General features: G+C 49.2%; 2 protein-coding genes across 2 annotated transcripts in view; both read right to left on the minus strand.

The window, feature by feature from the left end:
• Positions 1-769: 769 nt before the first annotated feature.
• Positions 770-1,448, minus strand: BHLHA15 (basic helix-loop-helix family member a15; the record flags this gene model as incomplete). Its single annotated transcript, XM_080830131.1, has 1 exon — positions 770-1,448. One exon carries the CDS (start codon positions 1,446-1,448, stop codon positions 885-887), a length of 564 nt encoding a protein of 187 aa, XP_080686257.1. The 3' UTR covers positions 770-884.
• A 2,135-nt stretch (positions 1,449-3,583) lies between these two features.
• Positions 3,584-24,019, minus strand: part of LMTK2 (lemur tyrosine kinase 2) — a gene marked incomplete at its 5' end in the record, with an annotated part of 79,337 nt that continues 58,901 nt past the window's right edge. Inside the window, 7 exons of the mRNA XM_080829792.1 lie at positions 3,584-7,386; positions 8,329-8,571; positions 8,869-9,001; positions 12,958-15,943; positions 17,585-17,734; positions 21,944-22,065; positions 23,510-23,594. Of these exons, the coding sequence (XP_080685918.1) occupies positions 7,358-7,386; positions 8,329-8,571; positions 8,869-9,001; positions 12,958-15,943; positions 17,585-17,734; positions 21,944-22,065; positions 23,510-23,594 (3,748 nt within the window). The 3' untranslated portion in view covers positions 3,584-7,357. The remainder of the gene's footprint in view (positions 7,387-8,328; positions 8,572-8,868; positions 9,002-12,957; positions 15,944-17,584; positions 17,735-21,943; positions 22,066-23,509; positions 23,595-24,019) is intronic.

Below are 24,019 nucleotides of genomic sequence, written 5' to 3' on the forward strand. Positions count from 1 at the left end.
ACCCAGGCTCCTTCCCACAGAGAGCCCTGCAGGGACACCAACTCCAAGCAGGGCCCAAGAACACCCTGAATTTCTGTCAGACAGCCCTCTGCCACTGACATGTCCCCAGCAGTGACCAGTATGACAGCAAGCAGCAAACCTGTGTGACACGGAGGTAGGCTGCTCAGGGGAGGCAGTGGCTCCCAGCCTCCCTCCCAGACCTGTCCCCAGCCCCACAGTGCCAGGCCGCGTGCCCCTCCACAGTCAGGAGCCCCCACCCAGCAGGAGCGAGGACAAGGTCCCAGCCACTCTCCCTGTCAAGGTCCCTTTAGAATTAATTTGAGGTAATCGCATTAGTATTTCTAGGAGTTTTGGGGTTTCTACCTGACACACGCTGAATTACACGAGTCAGTCATCTTGGCTTAGCCACACTGTGTGGCCGAGGGCTTTGCTTGCTTGGTGCCTCAGTTTACCCCAAATGAGGAGGCTATATTGGAGGTGGGAGGAGGACCCTTCCAGGGCCTGGGCCTCTGCAGGAACTGGGGAAACTTACCAAAACTGACCTTTTCCTGGAATCTCCCCATGCTTCAGAAGGGAGTTGGGAGTGAAGAGAATTTAGTAACAAAGGCCTGTCCACTGTGGCCCTAGTCAATTAAAAAGCAGGTCCTGGGATCTCTGCGGAGGTTTGGGCTTTATGCTGCCCGGAGCCATGGCCCAGACCAGGCCACTCACTGGTTTCGTCCCCTGAAGGCCAGGATGTGCTCCAGGCAGGCAGCTGAGCGTTCAGGGAAATAGAGCCACTGGGGCCACATCCACACGGGCTGTCACCACCAATCTGGGGCTCTTGGCATGGAGGCAGCAGGGCTGGGGGGAGTGGGCCTGGCCGCTGCCCCCCAGGCCAGGCGCTAGGAGCCCTCTCGGAAGCTGTGGATCTGCGTGGAGTACCTGTGCAGGTGGCCCTCGGGCTGGGGCTCCGTGGCCCCCAGGGTGCCCCCAGCCGCCTGCTGCTGCTGGTAGTGCTGGTAGAGCTTGGGGCCCGGCCCATCCAGGCCTGGGAGGCGACCACTGGACATAGTCAGGATGGTAGAGGTCAGTGACTTGATGTAGTTCTTGGCCAGAGTGAGCGTCTCGATCTTGGAGAGCTTCTTGTCGGCCCGCACGTGCGGGATGACCTCCCGCAGTGCCTGGAAGGCGTTGTTCAGCTTGTGCATGCGCTGCCGCTCCCGCTCGTTGCTCTCCAGCCGCCGCTGGATGCTGCTCTCTCGCCGGCCACCAGCTCCCGAGGGCCCCGGCCGCCGGCGCCCGGCCTCCGCCCGCGCCCCCTGTGCCCGCGCCGTCCTGCTCCGCAGACCCTTGGCCAGCTCCGGCCCCGACCCCTGCTGGGGCCTGTCCGGGGACCGTTCCCCTGCGGTGGCCTCTGTGTCCTGCGATGGCACCCGGCGCCTGGGGGGCCTGTTCTTGGTCTTCATGGCTCCAGGCCGGTTGTCCCCGCAGGTGGTAGCTCTGAGGGAGGCCCTTGGAACTGAAATCCAGAACACAGGCCACTGTGTGGTCACACGGCAGGCTGGTGGACGCTTAGGACGCCCCGCAGACACTCGGGGCAGTCATGCCCGGCGGCCCCCTCACTGTCCAGTGGCAGCTGACCACGTGGTGCACAGTGGCCCCAGGCCCCTTCCCCCTCACGCATGGAGCCCTCACCCGAACCCCCTCGCCATTCCCGTCTGACCTCACAGCGACCCCCCACACTTCTCTTTGACCCGGTGTCCACTCTCCACTCCACATGCGCTGATTCCAGGCCCATTCTCTGGCCCCTGCCCCTCACTGCCCCCTGGGCTTAGGTGGCCTCCAGCACTTTTCTCAGACCACGCAGAGACGTGGCAGGACTCCAGCTCGGGGAGGAGGTCTGCCAGAGGTTGCAGTGCCTCCCCTCCGCCTAATCGACAGGTGCCCACTCCAGCCACCTCACTGACCGGCTGACGGTTGGATGTCACACATGCAGGGAAGACATTGTGGCCACAACCGCTGTGGACATGGGGCAGCTGTCCGCGGTCAGAGATCCACAGTGGCCAGTGCCTGCCACAGCCCCCAGTCCCACCACGTGGATGGCCCACCCCACTACGTTTCCGCCCCCTCCCCCACGCTGACCCCACCAGGTTCCGCCCCTCGGTCCTCGCCCCTCGGCCCCACCGGGATCCCCCACCCCCAGTTACCTGGAGATCCGCAGCTGCACGCGGCGGGGCTGCCCACGGGGGACAAGGACACGTCGCTTTAGCCGCCCCGGGCGGGGCCGCGGCCGCATGTAAATGAGCCCGCGGGGCGGGGCCGGGGCGGGGCCGGTGTGCGCGCGTCCCTGCCCGGCGGCGGGGGCGCACCTGCGGGCGGTGGGAGGGGGGCCCGGCGGCGCCCCCGCACTCCAGGCAGCCACCGTCTGCCCGCCGCGCGGAGTCCCGGCCTGGAGCCCATTCGGCGGAGTGGGAGACTGAGGCGTCTGCGAGCCCGCGGGCGCGGAGGGAAGCCCCGGGACCGCGTCCGGCCGCGGCACCTGGCCTTGAGGTGAAGGCTGGCATCGCGAGCCGAAGCCCGGAGAGTTGGCGGAAAAGCCATTTGGCAATAACAATGCTTTCTCAAAGGAGCAGCAGCCTTTGAAGCTCCGGGGGCTTCCCGAGCACCCCCCCTCCGCCCCCGACAGGGCTGCCGGCACTCCGCCGGGCGCAGGTCCAGGGGCGAGTGGGCGGAGCCCGGCCCCGCGGAGCGCCTGCTCGGCCGCTGCGTGCGGGTCACGGGGACATACGTGGTGGTCATCGGTCTCACGAGGTCTCCAGCGGGGCGAGAGGTGCGCTCAGCTTGGGCTCAAACCCGGCTTCCATCCACCTGCTTTACTTAATCGCTGGCCTGCCTACCTCGGTGTCCTTACCCCTCAAAGGAGCGTGAAAAGTTGTTTAAAGCAGCCTCTGGCTCAGGGGTTTTTCCAGGCTTGATGGGGCGCACCTGCAGGGCCTTGAGGTCCCGCGTGGGCCTGGCCTCCCGCCCCTCGTGACCAGCAGAATCAGGGCCAGCGCTGATCTGGCACTTCTCAGAGGGGCTCACGGGGGTGCTCCTGGTCTCCGTCTAGCCCTTAAGGGTCTCAGGGGAGTTAGTGTGACGGAAGAAGTCAGGGGCCAGACCTGCTTGGTAGAAGGCTGTTACTGTCCGCTGCTGGCGGCTGGGACAGGGGAGGGAGGGCCACAGGGGCACAGAAAGGCTGGTGCTGAGCTGATTAGCCTCTTGGCTTACAGCTTAGTACAGGTTGTGTATCAGAAATTGAAGTGCCTCTTTCTGAAACTCATCAGTAAAGCCTTCCAATTACAGATGCACTTTGAGGAAGCACAAGCATATTTGCAAGTTCCGTTTTCCAGTGATTATGCAGACTTCTGCCTTCTCGGGAGCATGGGGGGGATGTAGGCCATGGAAAAGGGCACACTTTCTCCAGGGACCGGGGCAGTGAGTGACCCAGGGCCACTGGCTGCTACTGCCCAGGACAGGGCAGTGCCAGGTCACCCGCCCTGGGCCTCACACAGCAGGGGGAAAACCCAGGGAAGAAACGCAGCAACAGAGTTTATAAATATATAACTATATTTATTTTGAATATTAAATAGTTTTTAAATTACAAGCAATTTATTGAATCACACTATGCATCAATATACAGTAAAAATCTTACAATTTAAAAATGTACACAATTTAAACTGAAAGTTCATTAGCGGTGATATTGCCGTGAACCTCTCACAACTGTGTCAAGCACAACAGGGAAGCCGCGTGGGTGTGACTGCCCCCCATGGGTCCTCACTTGGAGAAGGGATTCAACAGTGGAGGCACACACGGCCCATTGGTAAGGTCTGTCTGCACTTGTGTGAGCCCGAACAACCTAGGTCAAGCCATTCAGGTAACAGGTTGTTGGTAATTCAATACTGTATACACATCCTTCAGAATTTATCTGTGTACTGAAGAGGAGTTTCTTTGTTAATAGCCAAAACCGGAGCCAACCCCGCTATTAGGAATATCGTTCATGAGACTGCAGTCTGAGGTCAGTGAGTTCCCCATTCTTATTTTAAGGCTACTTCTCATAAGGCTACTCTTCTGAAGCCCCCATCACCGAAGCCCAATGTTTGGAGACTAACACTGGGTTCACTTCCGGAACTGGTGAACGATGGGCTGAGTAGGGTAAAACCAGAAGCTGCCTCCCTTGTGCCCCAGGCCCTCAGGACAGACATGCAGTGAGTCACTGACCCTACAGGTACCCTATGGAAAACATGAATACCAGGGAGAGGTTTTGAAAGGCGTTTTACGGCAGCAAGACATACAAAGACTTTTCTAAGATAAAACCCATTTCATTAGAAACAATCACCTGTACATTTAAAAATAGAACGAATGCTCTGTTTTCAATTCAGCTTCGTGGAGCTGCTTCACCCTTAAGATGAATGGCTTCTTACCCAGACGCACAGTCCAAGTTCCGGAAGGATTTGGGGAGCACTTTATAATTTTTTTTACATTTCTTTTTCTGGCTTATGACAGGATCATTTGATAACACAAATTAACATCTAGCTAGGAAGGAAATGAAGGTCAGATTATTTTTATTATAGGATTTAAAATATGTAAACTCCACCAGAGTAGCACTAATTAAAACCTGATAGATTCCAAAGGCAGCCAGGAAATACCACTGTGAACCAGGTAGTATCCATCTCACCCATATTATCTGGAGAATGACACTGATTCATTTCATTTTATAACTTTTTAGAACAAGTTCCGTGTGAAAACCCACTGTTGGTAACCAACGTAGTAAAAAACAAAAAACAAAACAAAAAAAAACCCACAAAAAACCTGACTCGAACAACAAAGCACATGCTGACACCTCAAAGATGGGCTGAAAATTCTAATCTACATAATTGGTTTCCCATGTATTGCTTGAGATTTCAAAAGAACATGTTGACTCACGTGTTTATTATAAATATAAAATCTTCCCCACCATGCAACACCACAGTAAGATTTACTACTCCAACCCACCCCCCCCAACTCAATGTATAAAATGCTTTCTTTTGGCAATTATTCATGACAGTAAGATAGACCTAAAATAAATTAAAATGGGAATTAGGTTGTTAAAATCTCCTTAATCATAGTGAAAAAGGTATAGCCCCTGAATAGCAATAAATTTATCCCGGGCTGATTATACAAGAAGACTATATATTCTATGGATCTGCTTGACTTTAGTCATTAAGTCTGAACTTGTTATAGTTTGAAAAAACTTGTATTAATTATCACCTCTCCTGTAGCTCTCAACAAAGACTGACAGTTAGATGTAAAAATTCAGGAAATTCAAGAAGTCTTCATAGCAAGAAATGCAGAGTTATGATAGTTTTGGCAAAATCACCTTCTAATGCCCTATTAACTTTTTCTTGTTCAGTCTGCACTTCCCAAGACCCCACTCTCCTGGCTGTGCTCCCCACTCACACCAAGTGGAGGGTAAGGGAGGCTCTTTCTCCATTCTGAGTTCTTGCTCTGGAAAGTTATTGCTAGTATAAAATGTTAGTGGAGTGAACAATAAAGGTCATAATTCACTTTGTAAACCCTAGCCAATATACACTTGCATCTCACACTAGGACCAGCATCGCTGGGATTTCTATCACGCAGCCCCAGTGGACCTGTGTTACACTGGAGTCGGGGAAGCAAATCAGCACCGGAAAACATTTGGGGTGAAGGCCAGCGTGTGGTGGACACAGATCCGACGCCCGACCCCGATATACACGGCTTCATGGCGGACATGCCAATCCTCCTTCAGCACATGCTGCTCTAGCCCCTGGAAACTTCCTTATGTCAAGGCAGAACTCAGACTGCAGAATGAGGTCAGCTTTTCATCGTGAACACCCCATTATTCCTGGCAACATTAGGAGGCAACGCTGGACACACTCGGTCCCTTTCAAGGCAAGGGGAGAACGTGGTGCTTAATGCGGAAGGGAAGGGTTGGTGCAGGTGAGTCCCAGGGCTGCGTCTGGGTGGGACAGCCACGTGTGGCTGCCCAAGGTCCCAAGCAGGAGGACGTGCTGGCTGCGCAGGCTCTGCCACTGTCCCTCGTCCCTCCTCCCGGCCACGGGATGTAGTGTATCTACTCGGTTATGGAGCCCAGCTGCAGCCGGCCATGACACAGAGTAGTTCTTCCAGGAAAATTCACCTCCGGACGTTATTTGAAAGCTCAACACCTAGTGTGCACAAACAGCATGAACTCAGACTGTCCTCGGCAAGCAGAGCCCCGTGTGGGCAGCTTCCTCTTCAGAGTTCGGCACCGTCTGCAGGAAGGAGCTACGAGGACACCGAAGCCACAGCTGCCTCTGCTTCCAAACACCAAGCAGATGAGCCGGCCTGGGGGGCAAGTGGCACAGGGGCCACAGCAGAGCACGGCGCAGAGGGAGGGCCTGCGGCTCCCCAGGGAGGGGGCAGGACACCGAAGCTGAGTTCCGGGGTGAGCCACCTGTCAAGTTTTACTGAAGGGTTTAAAAAAGTGGGGCAGTGGGGTGGGAGAATCACAAGAAGGGGCTCCAAGACCCCTCAGCTGCTCAGAGAAGCCTCACCTGCTACAAGGAACCTGCGTTATAGAAAGAGACAAATGTGTGTTTCATTCGGTCAAACAGAACGAAGCAGTCTTTTTGGACTCATCAAAAATATTTCCTATAAGAACAAAAAACACTAACATTCGGAATCATGTATCATTTACGAAAAAGTACCATATGTACAATTCCAACAATTCTAGACAGCAGAACACTCAAAATATTTAAACTTTACAAGTACCATGCAGAGCAAACAAACTATAAAACAGAGAAAGAAATCAAACTAGTGGGTAGCACCAGCTTGACCTGCCTTATTTTCCTTGAATAATTTAAGATTCTGTACAATATCAGGTACTCTTAGAACATTTATCCACAGTGCAATTACAGAAAGCAATTAGTGATTCTTTAAAAATAATAAATATGGCTCACTGGTGCCCATTCCCACCGTGCTCCTCCGGGCCTTCGCGCCCAGAAGGGATGCACAGATGTGCAGCGAGAGAACGCCCCACACGGAAACCAGAAACAACCCAGAGCCTACAGTTCCCCACACACCGGAGCAGGGCTGACGCTCCCCAAGGACGACCAGGGCGCGCGCACCTCTGGTGCGTGAGCGTGGCCACCGGGCCTCCCTGGCCGGGCTTCCTGCCGTGGGCACGGAGCCGACGTAGCTCCCTCCCGGCCGCCTGAGTCTCTCTCCCGGGCCGGGCCCGCTGCAGCCGACGTGGAGGGGATGTCACTGCTGGGCTCCGCGCAGGAATGCCGCCCTGGGGGAGCAGCCCGGGACCTGGGAGCGCATCCGCGTCCACCTAATCCTTTTCTCCGTCTTCGCTGCTTCCTATTTCAGGGAATACAAGCAAAGGTGGGTCTGTGAAGTGATCGGCACAGATAAAAATAGTGTGGACGGCCTCTGACCCGCGCTCCAGAAAGAGGAACTGAAGCTGGGAGTGGGGCCGCCCAGCACCTGCGCGAGCCGCGGAGCTTCCCGGGACAGCAGCACCTGCCACACTCCCGCGCACACATCTGCTCAGCTCGCACGCCGCTCGGGGTCCGTGCTTAGGGCACAGGAGAAAGTCAGCCCCGATCTCTGACAGATCCCTAGGTAATGGGCATTATCTAATCGGCACAATTAAACAGAGCACGAACACAAGTGAAAGCTCTTTCTATTTCATAGTTAGTATTTGAACTGCAAACTTCAAATCAAAAAAATGTACTTATTAACATTTATCTTCCAATCTGGTTATGGAGAACAAAGGATCCACATGTTCAGATAATACCACTTCAAATGCGCCCTTGCCCGTGACTTCCCACCCAGACCTCTGCTATCACACGAGACCAGGACTTAATGGCAAAATCAATACTCCCGGGGAAGAGCCAGAGCACATCTGGGCTCAATCCCAGTCTCTCGGGCCAAGTGTTTTTAAGAACGGCTTCTCTCTGGGGGAAAGCAGCAGAGATGGGCGGGGCGGTGGGGGGGGGGGGTTGTGGCAAAAGTGGAAAAAGGAGGAAAGAAGGTGGCAGACACGCTGGAGCCACGCTGCCACCCGGCCGCCTGGCCCGCAGGGGCTGGGAGGGAACAGCTCAAGTAGCAGTGAGCGTGCGGAGGGACAGAGGCCCACACACGGGGGACGTGGCCTCAAGGCTCATGCTCTCAAGGCTGTGAAGGCTTTAATAGAAGAATTTTCTTGCAATCTACTCTGCACTAGGAAGGCACCCAGCTAAAAAGCATGCGAGTCCAGCAGGGAAGGTCTCGCAGGCCGGCCCCCAGCCCTCCTCTCACCTCCCTGTTCGATGTCCGAGTCCGTCAGGTGTGTGAGAGAAAAGCTGGCGATGTTGGCGGGAGAGATGGAGAATCTGGAATACGGCGGTGTGTGAGGCCAGCTCTGCTCTGCGCTCCGGGGCGGCGGAGGCGGCGAGAAGTACTTGGATGTCTGAAGAGAAGGCTTGGAACTAAGAAGATTACTTGTTGTCTTCGACATAAAAGGGTCGGGGGAGAAGTCATCATCCCACTCAAAGCCTCCACCTAAAAGGAAAAAATAAAAACAGTTCTCCTTTTATGATTTCATGATAAAGAACGGAGAGTTGGGGCGGGACGGTGGGAGGGGGGTGGCGGTTGGGGGGGACAAGAACACAGGTGTGCTCTGCAGATCAACCAAAACCGACTTGGGCCTGACAGATTGCACAGCTGCTCCCGGGGGGGGGGGGGGTCGAAACAGAGCCATTTAAAACAATCCATGATGTTCTCCTCCGAAAAGTTGACCTTAATTCACACTGCACTGTTTTTTAGTTTCTTTTTAAGCCCATCAATGGAGTGACGTACCTTCTTCATCAGTTGAGCTTTCCGAATTTATGCACCTGCTCAGGTAGGGGGAGCCTGAAGAAGGTGCCGGGCTGTTCAACTCCGGGCCGTGTGCATCTCCTCCGCAGTGCCCCAGCTCTTTGGTTGGGGTCTCCTGAAACGTCAAAGAGAAACTGCCATCTGCGAAGGCCAGCTCGTGAGAGCGCCCCCCTCCGGAGTGCATGTGACAGGCCGGCACCATGTCTGACCCACAGGGTGGGTTCCGGGCCTGGGGAAGCCGCAATACAGACCCACAGCCCCGTCTCCCCCACCGAAGCGGCTCTGGCAGCCGGGCAGAGCGCACGCAACAGCTGCCGGAGGCCTCCGGAAAGTAAACAGTAGCAGGCCAGCTGGGAAAGCACGCCAGAACTCAAAGTACACCAAAGCAGCCACGGCGTGCCGTCCTCCCACCGCCCCTGCCTCAACGGCTCCGGGCCTGGACTCGGCACAGCTCGAGATCCAAAGTGGCCACTGGGGTGGACAGAGAGAGCTCCAGAAGCCCTTTGGTTCTGGTTCTGAAGCAGGCAGGGGGTCTTCTGACCCTCGGGGGCTGGCGAGGGGGGAATTCCAAATTTTTTCCCCTCCATTCTCTTGCTCCCTAGCCCTGAGCAATCCTGGGGTGACAGGCACCTATATCCTGAGGGAGGTGACCTCCCTCTCCAAAAAGAAGGAACTGGGATCCCAAGAGGGTGAGGAGAAACCCATTGCTTCTCAGCGGCATACACTGTGCAGTAGAGCATGCTAACGAAAGCCCCCGCTCTTTAGCTGGAGCACGGGGCAGTGGGGGGGGGGGTCCAGGGACATCATGGAGAGGGAGGAGCTCAGGAAAGAGACCCCATCAAATTTATGAGCTCCCGCTATAACTACCTCCGAGCTGCGCGTGGTAGAGCTGACTCAACTGCACACCAAAGCTCTAAGAACTGAACCACGGGCCAGACCACTGTCAAGACCCATCCTAGCCAGGGGGGACATGCAGAGGACAGATTCAAACAGTACAGCAAAAGCTCTGGAAGGGTGACCCCAATCCACAGGACAGTTAGAACTTGTGACCTGAATCCCAATGGGTAAATGCCTGCTAGAACAGAAATATCCGCAGTCTCCTTAGAGTCTAAACAAGACAGAGTCATGTAACACACTTAGGATACAATCTAAAATCAGTCAGGATACAAAGAATCAAGAAAACCTCAATTCACAGGGAGGAAGACGATCAACAGATGCCATGCCAAGATGACACAGATGTTGGGATTTTCTGAAAAGGTGTTATTTAACGTTCCTACAGGCAAGGGCAAATGTTCTTGAAGTGAACGTAATTAGATAAGAGTCTTGGCAAAAGAACAGATGATAAAAATCATCAAAAAATGCAAATTCCAAAACAAAAATACAGCAGCCGAAACCTAAAAACCCCACAGATGGACTTAATATCAGAACAGAGATGACAAAGAGTGGATGCGTTCGAAGGAGAGCAACAGAAATGAGCCAATATACACAGTGATGAAAACTGAAGAAAGAGCCAATGGGCCACACACAGCAGCCTGACATTGGCGTACCAGCAGGAGGGGACCCATTTGGGGAAACAATGGCTGAAAAGTTCTTGAATTTGGTGGGATGTAAGACTACAGATTTAAGATGCTCAGCAAATTTGAAATGGGGTAAATTCAAAGAAATCCATGGCCATAATCAAACTGCTAAGAAGAAAAAGAAATTTTCCAAAGAAAAAAGTCCTGACAGCAATCAGACATAATACCGAGAGAAGAGAACAGTCAATTCAGAATTCTATATTCAGAGAAAATATCCTTAAGGAATGAGGGAAACTAAGATAATCTGTTGTCAGTAGGTTTGATTAAAAAAAAAGGGAGGGGGGAAATGGCCAAACAAATTTCTTCAAACAGAAAGGAAAGAATCCTGGAACATCATAAATGAAAAGAGAACGGTAGGGATGGTCTGGTTAAACAGAACCCTATCAGTCTCCCCTTGAGTTTCTTTTTTTTTTTTTTTTTAAAGATTTTATTTATTTATTTGACAGAGCGAGATCACAAGTAGGCAGAGAGGCAGGCAGAGAGAGAGAGAAGGAAGCAGACTCCCCGCTGAGCAGAGAGCCCGGTGTGGGACTCAATCCCAGGACCCTGAGATCATGACCTGAGCCAAAGGCAGAGGCTTAACCCACTGAGCCACCCAGGCGCCCTCCCCTTGAGTTTCTTAAAACATGTTTGATCACTGGGAGTAAAATGTGGAGCACTGTGTGACGGGGCTTGTGAGTGGACTGTACCAGACAATGGTAATAAGGTTTCTGCCTCCCACCTGATATGGTGACTCGAAGTAGACTGTAAAAAGACCAAACCACTACAAAACTATACTGAGAGAAGATACACAGTAAAAAATGCAATAAATTCAAAGATTAATACTAAAAAATGCTTAAATTACCACAACGAAGGCAGCAAGAAGGAAGCAAGAACCAGAGAAACAAAGAGAAACAGTGAACAAAATGCTACACCAAAATTCAAATAAGACCAATTTGATTAAAAGTGGCTTAAAACCATCAATTAAGAGAATGTTTTCAGAGTAGACTTAAGAATCTCTTTGCTATTCACAAGAAACTAATGTCAAACATAATGATATAAGACTGAAAGTACGAGGGCAAAGAAAGATACCTCATGCAAATACCAATGGAGGGAAAACCGGAGAGGCTACCCGCGTATCAGACAAAGGAATACAGAAAGACGTCACAGAACAGCAAACAGGTCAATTCGACCTTTGCAGGATCTAGTGATCTTAAACGTGCATGCAGCTAACAACAGAGCCACAAAACAGAGAAAGCACAAATGAACAGAAATGAAGGACAGAGTCAAATTCACAACTGCAGCTGGAAACTTCAACACTTCTCTCTCTCTGGCCACAGATGGAACTCCGGGCACACAGGAAAATCAGCAGCAGTATAGAAGCAGCAAACACTACCAACCATCTACACCTGACGGGCACATTCTTTCTTTCTTTCTTTTTTTTTAAGATTTTTTTTCTTCTTTTAAGATTTTTTAAAAAATGTATTTATATGAAAGAGAGAGAGAGAGGAGAGAAAGAAAGAGCATGTGCAAATGCGCAAACAGGGGGAGGGTCAGAGGGAGAAGCTGGCTCCCCACTGAGCAGGAAGCCTGATGCCGGACTCCATCCTGGCACTCCAGAATCATGACCTGAGCTGAAGGCAGATGCTTAACCAACTGAGCCCCCCAGGCATCCCTTAGGCACATTCTTTCAAGTACACATGGGAACATTCACCAAGACAGACCCTGGCCTGGCTCTAAAACAAACCTCTCTAAGTTTAGAGGAACCGAAACCGTACCAAACATGCTCTCTGACTGTAACCGAATTCGCCTAGACATCAATTAACAGATACGAGAACATCTTCAGCCCTTCCTTTGCAGAGAGGCTGAAGTCTGAGCTCACAGAGCAGCGCTCAGCAGGCACAGGAGGGTGGGAGGGCCTCAGAATCTGCCGCTGCCTGGTACCGATCCACAGGGGCCGTGGGTGGCCAGCACCTCCGGAGCCACCTGTGAGCCACGTACTGTTCCAGCTTGCACCTGCGTGCTGGCTACTGCTGCCAACTGATGGATTATACAAACTTGGTCTGTAAAGAGTAGCTAATTTCAGTAGAACTCTGCCAACAAACCCAGAAAGGGCATCCAGGTCTCCTTCTCTTCACTTAACAGGAGTTCCTTGTCCAAACTGCATTTCTGCATATTCTCAGAACTGTGACCAACCCCAATTTCCTATTTTATTTATTTGAGAGCAAGGGAGAGAGAGCGCGAGTGCGCATGCACACGAGCAGGGGATGGGGGGAGGGAGGGAGAAGCAGTTCCCTATGAGCAGGGAGCTCAATGTGGGGCTCGATCTCAGAACCCTGAAATCATGACCTTAGCCGAGGACAGAAGCTTAACCCAGGCCCCCCAAATTCCTATTTTTGAGGAATCATAAAACAGTTGGTGGCCTCAAAACAGCAATCAGGAAAACAAAGCACACTCGATTTCCTAACACACCTTGGAATTTTTCTAATATAACAGTTTGGAGATTAACAGGTACCTGGTCAAACAGATAGACTGTGACATCGTCGAAAAATGTCACCGCCTTCTTTTCTTTTTTCCAGTCATCTGGGAGCTGATCAACCGCACCAGCGGCCGAGGGTTTCAACAGGCTCCGTAAGTGCCTCCCATCCTCGTTGCTGAGGATCACGGGCACGGGGTGCTCGGTCTCGTCCTCCGACTCGGAGCTGAGGCTGTGCAGGTTGAAGGCCCGCAGGTCCTCGTCAGAGTCGTCACTGTTTTCATCTTCCTCGTCTGCGTCAATGCCGTCCTCGGAGAGGTCGAGCATGCCTGACACACCGAGTTTCCCCAGGTATTTCCCTTCGATATCTGGCTCCTTCAGCTTGGGGCCCTCGGCATGGCCACACAAGGACTTCTCCACCGTCAGGTCTGATGTGCTGCCGTGGCAAAGAGTGGAATTTGCGAAGGCGAGGAGCTCGTTGGTGTTGGTTCCAGTGGAGGCGAGCGTGCAGGGGCGCTCCTCTTGTGCCTCAAAGTCCTCACCGCTGCTCAGCTCGGAGTTCAACAAACTCAAGGGACTGCCAGCCTCGTCTTCAGGAGGAGGAGGCGTCTGCTTGGAAACATCATTTGGTGCCGGTTCCGACGTTTCTCTCGACTCCAGGTGACTGGAATCCTGCGAGGCAGGTAGACAACTGGAGTCTGGCTGGCACTGTCCGGTTTCCAGGCAACCGTCCTTGGCGCCAGGACTTTGCTCTGGGATGACTGGCTCAGGCAGGGGTTGATCTGTTAACAATTCCAAGGCTGAGGCTGAGGGTCCTGGGACCCCCTCCAACTTCTTATCTGGCTCAGAGTCGTTATCTGAGAAGTAAGCAGAGTCTCGGTATGAGCTCTGAGAGCCAGCTGCGAAAGTCTGAGAGGTCACTTCTGTACCTCTGTGGCCATCGGCTGTGTCTGAGATGACAATGACCGGGTTGGGAGGCAAACTGCCATGACTGTCGTCGCCCGCTGTGGCCGCCTCTGAGGCTGAGGCGCCGTCAGCAGCAGGGTGCAGAGTCCATTCAGGGGACTCCAAGTTCTCTGTCTCGTAGCCACTGTCTGCAGGCTTATCAGGGGGCAAGAGTTTCTGAGGCGTGTGAGAGCCTAAAGAACCCAATAAAACTTCATGGACATCCACAGAATCCAGAGAGTCTGGGGTCTCCACAGACGGCTCTGAAGTCGGAATGGGTGTTGACAAGCTGTCTTCCAGAAGGCTGTCTTGACTGGTTGAGTCTGAGGAGAAGGCAGACACCAAGCCCCCCTCTTTTGTAGCATCTTTACAATGCAGCTGACTCAAAGTCTCCACAGCTTCCGAGTGTTTCTCCAACAGACTATTGCTGTGATGGTCTTCTGAAAGGGGCTGGTTTTGTAAGTTCTGTCTCAATTCTGGAAGACTACTTCCTATACTCACCTTATTGGCCAAAACGTCATCAACGAGAACTGAGTCACTTTTGGTCAGTCTCAAGGCCTCTTGACCTGGATGGGTCAAGTCATGGGACCTGTCGCCAGTGCCGTGTGCTTTGGCATCAGCTGAGGGAACTACAACTGTGATGGCCACAGAGTCTGGACTGATTTCTTGGCAGAGACAGTCTTCATGGACACTGACGTCGGAACATGTGGGTTCTCCCTGCTTTAGGAACGTATCTGGAGGTACATGGTGAGGCGTTCCTTCTGTTTCGAGAGAGGTAGGAGGTACCTGCACTTCCGGGGACGACGGTGATGAGGTGTTCAACGTGTTGTCCTTCAACACAACACCTGTATCTTTACCCTTTGCACTTAGGTTTTCCTGCAACAAAGAAAAGTCTGGTTTATTTTCAGCAAGCTTAACTTCAGGATCTGAAGAATTTCTATGTGGAGTTTCTAATATTGTTTCAGCGAAACCAGCATTTTTAAGTTCTGTTTGAAGATCGTTTACGTGTTCTTTGCTAGACAATGAGTCTTTTAGTAAGTTTTTCTCTTGAAGAAATAAAAAGTTTTCTGACAATTCTTGAACAGTCAGTGGATCAAAATTATCCTGGTGCAAAAGGTTTTCTGATAAGCAAAGAGGCTCGCAGTCAAAAAGCTTACGGGGCTTTTCTTTCTCCAAGTGGCACGTTGTTACTGACTCTCTGGAGGGATCCAGACTTGAACTTAAAGCGGTCGGCTTCAAGTCCGTTTGAACTCCGTTTAATTCCATTAAGTCAAATATTTTTTGGTGACTGGGCAGATCCTCTGATTTGTCCAGATCATTAAATATACTGTTGAATGGGCTCTCAGGACCCCTGGGAACATGTACGTCCTCGGGGATGCTGGAATCTTTGGGGTCTGCACTGCTTTGGAAGAAATCCTCATCTGTACTGGACTCCTCAAATTCAAGATTCTTGAGTGTCAGAAACTGGGACGTCTCATCACTGGTCTTCTCTGGGTTATCCATCTCCGTTGTGAGCAGTGCGGGCGGGTAATCGAGCTCTAAATTGCTACCACTTTTTTCTTCCAGCTGGATGTAATAGTCACTTCCAACGGAAAGGTTGTGGGCATCAAATACAGGAACCACTCCGGGGGCCCCACGGGGGACATCCTGGCCACTGTCGTCCTGTTTCCCTGGCCCAGGATCTGAAAGTGAACTCTCAAACACTTCCACTGGGAAGAAGATGCTTGTGTAGGACAAAGCTTCGTCTGGGGCGCCCCGACCGCGCTCGTCAAAGTGGTCGTGCTTAGCTGCCTCCCAGACATACTCGAAGCTCAGGCCCTGGCTGGTCTCAGTCACGGTGAGGACCTCCTCCATCTCTCGGCCTAGCCGATCCCTGGCGAAATGGTCAAGAATTGGGAACGCGGCATTACTTGAAGTGTCTCTGCTATTTGTATTTGGTTTAAGAGCATTCCACTGTTGTTCGAAGTCGACTTCCGAGTCCCTTTGGCTTTGCATCCGCAGGTACGTGAGCAATCTATGCACGTCCTCAGCCGCTGGCCTCTTGTCTGGCGACAGCCAACAGAACTGTAAAACTTCATACCTGAGCGATAATTGAGAAGTAATTAATGGACGGACAATAAATTGCTTTAAAATAAGAAAGGACTTCACAAGGATTTCTAAGCCAACTCAACACCTCAGAAGTTTCTATGCTATGATCACTGTTGACCACATCAGTTCATGGGGAAAGAGGAAACAAAGAAATATAAAAATCTCTCCACCTAGTTTTTTGTGTTCCCAGGACACTTCACGGTATCCGTGTCTGTCACTTGTTTTTCTGGTGTGTATCCAGTGACTTAGTCCCAGAATTTAGAAACAGTTGTTTGTTTGTTTTTGAAGATTTTATTTATTGGGGCACCTGGGTGGCTCAGTGGGTTTAAGTAAGCCTCAGCCTGTGGCTCGGGTCATGATCTCAGGGTCCTGGGATCAAGACCCGCATCAGGCTCTCTGCTCAGTGGGGAGCCTGCTTCCCCCTCTCCCTCTGCTTGCCTCTCTGCCTACTTATGATCTCTCTCTGTCAAATAAATAAATAAAATCTTTAAAAAAAAAAAAAGGTTTTATTTCCTTATTTGAGAGAGAGACAGTGAGAGAGAGCATGAGAGGGAAGAAGGTCAAAGTAGAAGCAGACTCCCCATGGAGCTGGGAGCCCGATGCGGAACTCGATCCCGGAACTCCGGGATCATGACCTGAGCCAAAGGCAGCAGATTTACCAACTGCGCTACCTAGGCACCCTAGGAACAGTTTTAACATGATCTCTTCTTTCAGAAATTATCACAGGTATCCTGTGTAGTCAAGAATGGACTTGTCTCACATTTTTAGATTTACTCACTTTATTTTGCAAGCATTCTCGGAGACAAATTCTGTCATAACTCATCTGTAACTATTCCACCCAGTAAAAAAGTAATACGATGTTATGTAGCACATGGTTTCCTTAGATCAGAAAAGTAGCTGAAAGTGGAGGGAACGAGGAGAATATGAAGTCCAGAGAAGCCAGCGACCAGGAGCTGGGTCTTCGAAGGGTTGACTGGATACAGCCGACATCTTAAGCCGGTGAAATGAACAGAAGGGAAGACAAAGAGGACTTCGAAGTATTAAATGTCTAGAGTCTGGGTCCAGTTACCCTGCGTGAAACGGTTCCAGCAGCGTGGGGAGCTGAGCGATGCCTAAACGCAGGGGGTGGCCTCGCCTCAGAGGCCGTGTGCACAGGGCACCTGGTGGTGCAGAGGCTTAGGAAGAGGTAAACCTGATCTGAACTGTCCATGTGGTAAGAACTGGTCCGAAGACTCGTAAGAAGTAAATCTGTTTTGCAAATGTCAACATACATTATGCAAATTAGCTTCCGCTTCCTATTTAAATATTATCCTTTCTATGCTCTTTTCTCCCATTATTAGGTATCACTTACAAAAAGAGTCTCATTTGAAAGCAATTCCACAAGAGGAAACTTCCCTTAATATTGACTTTTCTAAATTAGTTCAGACTTCATTGCATGTAATTCATAAACCCCTACTTGTTCTACACATTTAAAAAAAAACACATTAAATTTTAGAAATAGGTGTTAAATCTATAGTCAGTTGTGAATAATATACTAATGTCTGCTTTTCATAACATTTATTGTTTAAAAATAGGGAATATGCAACTAATACCCCAAGAAAGAGATAAGAAAACGTAAAATGGAGTCACCCACCATCTATCAGAGTAAGGCTGCTCCAGCTGGGGTTTAGGGAGCTTTGTCTCTCTCTCTCGAATCACTTGATTGAGAACATCTAAGTTGGAAAGGTTGGAATAAGGCTGAGCAGCATTATCAAAAAGCTCCCAAAGTGTCACCCCCAGGGACCTGTGGAAAAAAGAAAACAGTTATTTCTTCCCTTCAGAAGATGTCGAACTTTCCACAACATTTTCTTTTGTACGCTCATTAGTGACTTTACGGACAAAGCGTGTACTGAAAAGGTTATTAACGATAGCTCTTTAACGTGATTCTTCAACAAGAGGCATTTTCAATAAAATGAGGACAAGTACACCTCCTCATATTTACATATTTACTACTAAGTACTCTAGAAGTTTTGGCCAATGCAAAAAAACCCCCCAAATTAAACAGGTAACAGGCACAGTTACAGAGAAGAGCTAAACTGTCAACTTTAAAATTCAAGAAATTTTTTGAAAGATCGTTAGGATTATTTCAGAGATCAGTGAAACAGTGAGATACAAGATAAATATCCTGAAGTGGACCCCCCCCAAAAAAACCTCAAAACTACCATTCACAACAGCAGTAAACACCAGAAAATAGAGAAACCTTTATATTAACAAATCATCTCTTCTTTGATGGACCCACACATTTCCTAACGGTGTGAGTTTGGCTGCTATTATGAAGGGACTTCTTGCTGTCATTCTGCCCCCTATTTGTGTGTCTGCCACCTGCCCGAGCCTCTTGATGCCTCCAGGTTCACGGCTGCTACACAGGAAGGAGGGGACGCCCCATGGTACTCAACCCATTCTCTCAGGCCAAATGCTCTGTCACCATGGAAACGGCCTCTGCAGCTCAGTCAGATGTACACTTACTCTCCACCTCCACTATGCAGTCCCTGGGTTTCTATCCCAGCACGAGGCTTTGGTCGTGCAGCAGCATCTCCTAGTCACTGCAGTGGCCCCTAACCCTGGCTGACCACCTGTGTCCTCTGGGGATACAGAAGTATTTAGGCCCTACCCCCAAAGACTCTCAGCTGGTAGATGCAGGTGTGGCCTAGGAAACTGTATTTAAGAAGTTCCCTAGGGGCGCCTGGGTAGCTCAGTGCGTTAAGCCTCTGCCTTTGGCTCAGGTCGCGATATCAGGGTCCTAAGATGGAGCCCCGAGTCGGGCCCTCTGCTCAGCAGGGAGCCTGCACCGCCCCCCCAACCCCGCCGCCTGCCTCTCTGCCTACTTGTGATCTCTCTGTCAAATAAATAAATAAAATTTTTGAAAAATAAAAAATAAAATAAAATTAAATTAAAAGTTCCCTAGTGGTTCTGACATCCAGCCAGGTTTGGGTTATTGATGGTTTACATGACTTGGATTGACACCTCCAGATGCTTGTCTGAATAATAAACTGCACTGAACAAATGTTTATTATGTGACTCTGTGCAGTAACATATACCTTATGAGTTAATTTCTCTACGCCAGCTTCGCAAGTCAGTGAAAAAAATCAGCACGTTCAGTATCTAAGTGGAGAAATCACTTCTACCGGAGGAGATAAATGGACCCAAATTTCACAACTCAATTCAAGAAATAAAATACTTCTTTTCCCTGGCACAGACTTGCCAGAGGCAGAGGGCCGTTATGGATACAAAAGAAGTTGAAGACACTATTGATGACTTCAGGGAGTTTACGATTTAACTGAGGAAAATAAGAAATTCAAAGAAACACTAAAGACCACAGAGATAGTATATAATTAATGGCATCCTGGCTCCTGGGCCCTTGAGGACCACTGGTCTCACCCCTCTGGGAAGAAAAGCGTCCTGCAGTTCTCACCTTCTCTTCCACAAACTCTCTGACAGGCCCCTGTTTCCCCCCCCCCCCCAGTGCAGGGCAGCAAGGGCCCTGCCTTGGGCTGCAGCCGGCACTACTGTCGGCCCTACCACCAGAGATGATTCTCGAAGTGTCAGCAACGGGGGGCGGGCTCTGTCTCTGGGAACACAGGCTAAGTCTGCAGGTTCAACACGTCGCTAGGAGCAGTAAAAATATGGACGAAGCATACAAAGCAGCTTTTTAAAGGCACCAAAGACAGGCTGCCAGGGAACTGCCAGGAAAAACTCTAGAACTTGAAGAACTAAGGAGAACACTAAAACCACCTTTGAGCCGGTGCCTTTGCTGAAGCACAGAACTCGGGCTTTGGGGGTCTTGGTTTATAAGGCACTGCAGGTGGTGGTGAAGAGGCCAAAGCCCTGGGCCTGCCCAAGCTCAGGGGAATCACAGACCTCCTCACAGTGAGATATACCTGCCCCCTGCCTCCTCACAGGAGCCTGAAAGGCAAGCTGACTCGGCACTGAGGTGCTGTGAGTGTACGTGTATATGAGTGTGAGTGTGTGAGTGTGTGTGTAAGTGTGTGTGTAAGGGAGGTGTGGTCCCTAACAAGCTGTAACCACAGCGCTGGCCCCTGACTGGATTTGCAGCCCAAATTCACATCACCTGAGTGTTTAAAAAAAAACCCTATGGCTGAATGTGTGAGGCTCCCTCACGTGGCAGGGCTCCTGGGACCCAACACAAGCAAGGAAGTGTGCGTCCTCTCTGGAGGAATGCTGCCCAGTTCTAGGTCTCCCAGCTCCTCACCCCAAGGAAACAAGGCACCATCGAGAATCAGCAAGATCAAATCCACCAAGACTTCAGCGACCGGAATTACCTGATACAGATCCTAATCCAATTGTTTTAAAAATGCTGGGACATGTTTTAAAAAAAACAACAACAAACAGAGTTCCTAAAACTGAAAAGTCAACAGCTCAACTATAGAAAACTTAACAGAGAGATTGAACAGAAGAACAGACACAGCTGAAGAGAGAATTTTTAAAAAGAGGAAGAATCAGTGGCTGGAGCACAGGTCTCAAAATTATCTAGAGTGTGGCCCAGAGAGTCAAAGAGATAGAATGAAAGGAGAGATGAGACAGAAGGCAGAGCAGGAGGGCATCACACACATCTAAATGGACTTCCCAAAGAGAGAAATGGAGCAGAGGCAGTATTTGCAGGGTAGGGCTGAGAACAACACCAACCTATAGATCTGAAAAGCCAAATAAATCCCAAGCAGAAAAACATAAGAAATCCACACCCATACACATCATAGTGAAACTACAAAAAAACAAAAGACAAAGAGAAGAGTTTAAAAGCAGCCAGAGAGAAAAGGTCACATTACCTTCAAAGAGCTTAGGTAGACTTACGGCTGACTTCTCAATAGCAACAATGGAAGCCAGAAGACAGTAGAATGATCTCTTCAATATGCTGAGAGAAAGTAACTGTCACCAAGTAAAAATATATTTCAAAAATGAGGACAAAATAAAGGTATGTTCAGACCTACAAAAAACTGAGAGTCTGTTACCAGCAGGCCCTCGCTATAGGAAATTCTGAAGGACATACTTCAGACAAAGGGAGAATGATCCCAGATGGAATGTCTGAGATTAAAAAAAAAAAAAAGAAAGAAAGAAAGAAAAAAAAAAAGAATGAAGAGGAAAGTGATTTAATTATGTGGATAAACCTAAACAAAAAAGTGCTAAAAAACCAATCATAACATCTTGTGAGGATAAAAGAAAAAAAAATACCCAACAATAAGATAATACTGTGCACGCGTGTATCCACGTACACAGGTGCGTGTGTGTGTCCATGCAGGTGTGTGGTGTACAGTTAGACCAAGTTAAAGTATGTTAAAGTATCCTGAGGTCCTTGTATTGTTCAGAGGGAGGGTCAAAATATGAACTAATAGTGCACTAAAATAAGTGGAATATACATGTCATAACTTCGAGGGTAACATTTAATAAAAGTATAGGGCTAGCACATACTGCTCCCAAACTAACAGGAAAAAGCAGTTAAAAAAATCAATCCAAAAGAAGGCAAGAAGAGAAAAAGAAAATAGAAAAAGCAGGATAATAGCACGAAAAAATGTATATATAAATTAAGAAAGCTGTAACAAAAATTGTTAGTCAAAGACATAAACACATTTTTTTCAACTTCCATTAAACTGATGTCCTATAAATCACAATATTACATATCGGTCCAAACCTCTTTCTCTTTTTTCAGTCATTTTAATAAATATTTTAAATGTCTATTATACTGTAGGTCCTACAGTAGGCAAGAAAATAGACCGGGTTCCTGCTTTTATGGCCCTTATTACTGTTGAATGGATGAGAGAAAAGTTAATTATATCACCACAATTGTGATAATTACTATCATGTCAATAAGCTGTCTTTACCTCACCATCAGCCTTGGCTGTGTTCCTACATCTTGTTCAATTATTTTTAAGTACTCAGGGGGAAAGAAGTTAGGATTCTGCTACTCAAAAGTCTAACAGAACGGTAAATCAATACATACCAGATATTACTATACTTAGTTTGATCTGCAGTTAGTAGTCTGTCTTGAAAGCTGGTTACTAATTCTGGAGCAGTCCATCGCAGAGGGAAAATTTTTTTATCATCCGTTTCAATATAATCCTCCTGTTTTGTCAGAAAGCATAGAGAATTTTACATTCTATCATACCTTTTAGTGAACTCAATGATTGAATACCAGGTTATTCTCAGAAAACACATACTGAACCCAAAAGACATATCAGAAAAATAAGTGGGCATGGAGAGAGATTTTCTGGGCAGAAGGTAGGTGAGGTTTTTCTCTGAAGCCTCCTGGGCTTCATGAGCTACTCTCTGAGCCACGAACGCTTGCTCAGTCAGCCTTCCTGGAAAAGGAAGGTACGCCGCGTTTGACACACAGAACACAGACTCTGAGCAAAACATCTTTTAAAACATGCCAGGGGGTGCCTGGGTGGCTCAGTGGGTTAAGCTTCTGCCTTCAGCTCAGGTCATGACCTCAGGGTCCTGGGATCGAGTCCCGCATCAGGCTCTCTGCTAGGCAGGGAGCCTGCTTCCCCCTCTCTCTCTGCCTACTTGTGACCTCTCTCTGTCAAATAAATAAAATCTTTAAAAAAAAAAAACAAACATGCCGGGCCTTATGCCCTGAGTAGGGCAGCAGTGCCCAAGGTTAAAGAGTAAGGGCACGGACTGGGTTCTAAGTCCATGCTCAACCACTCAAAGCTAGCTACCCGACTCTGGGCAAGCACCAAGTATGCTAAACAAGCCTTTTCCTTGATCTATAAAATGAGGATGATATAAACCCACCTCCCTTCACGGTGAGGATTAAAACTGAAACTATGGGCAACTACTTCATGGCGCCTGGTACACAGCAAGGGCTCAAGATGCTAGAGCAACTACGTAGACAAATTACCAACTCATATTCGTGTAATATATGTTAGTTACAGGGTACTATGAAAACATGACCCCTGTGGTCCTCACGCGCACCCCAGCAGACAGACCTGATCCTCGTGTGCTCTGCGGCTGGCATGAAGCCGGGACAGTCACATTCTATGCCCCGTATCATGCTGCCTCATTCAGCTGGGCTACAAAAAAATACATGAAAACCTCACCTACTTCTTATTTTATTTGGGGATATATTTACAGCAGAGTTTAAAAAATCTAAATTCCAAGCTTACTATAATTTGAGCCAGAATTTTACTGGAAAAATATTGATATGACATGTACAGTGTCATAATAATCATAACCATGATTATTACCCACGTGTTCATACTAAAATATATGAGGCACCATCAAGCTATATCAATTACATTGTGTAAAAGTCTTATTTTTAACCAGAGCCTTTGGAAAGCTGTCACAAAACCTCAGCAGAGAGCCACCGATGTAGACAAACCACACGTCAGAAGCCAACTCTGCTGTTAAAATGACTAGAACAAACCACTCTCCAAAAAGGCACCGTAACCAAGATTCTTAAACCCACCCTCTTCCAAAACCGGGGTGGCCTTTGGTGATATGACCACCTCATGTCTACAAAGTTAAATCAGCTTCAGTAGAGAATCTTTAAACACTGACTTACCTTGTACCTGCTGAATCCTATTCCATAATCTCCTACTTTCACATTCAGGTCCGAGGTAAGAAAACAGTTCCGCAAGGCTAAGTCACTGAAAGCAGAAAGAGGGAAGTGAACATAAGGACAAGGGGAACCCGCAAGCAGGACAACATCACCCCCAACTGCTATGAACAAGGCCTTCTCTATGAAGCAGAGCGGTATGTTGAGCTTCCTGCTCAGTAATGTTTTGAAATTCTTTTTTAGGGGCACCTGGGTGACTCAGTCAGGTAAGCCTCTGCGTTTGGCTCATGTCATGATCTCAGGATCCTGGGATCGTGCTCTGCATCAGGCTCCCTGCTCGGCAGGGAGTCTGCTTCTCCCTCTGAACCTCCCTCTTCTCATGCTTTCTCTCTCTCTGTCCCTCTCTCAAATAAATAAATAAAAATCTTTGAAAAAACAATATTCTTATTTATTTGTTTATGTGAGAGAGAGACAGAGACAGCGAGAGAAAGCAAAGGTGGGGAGGAGAGGAAGAAG

This window comes from Martes martes (assembly GCF_963455335.1).
Source record: "Martes martes genome assembly, chromosome: 18".
NCBI classification, from domain to species: Eukaryota; Metazoa; Chordata; class Mammalia; order Carnivora; family Mustelidae; genus Martes; species Martes martes.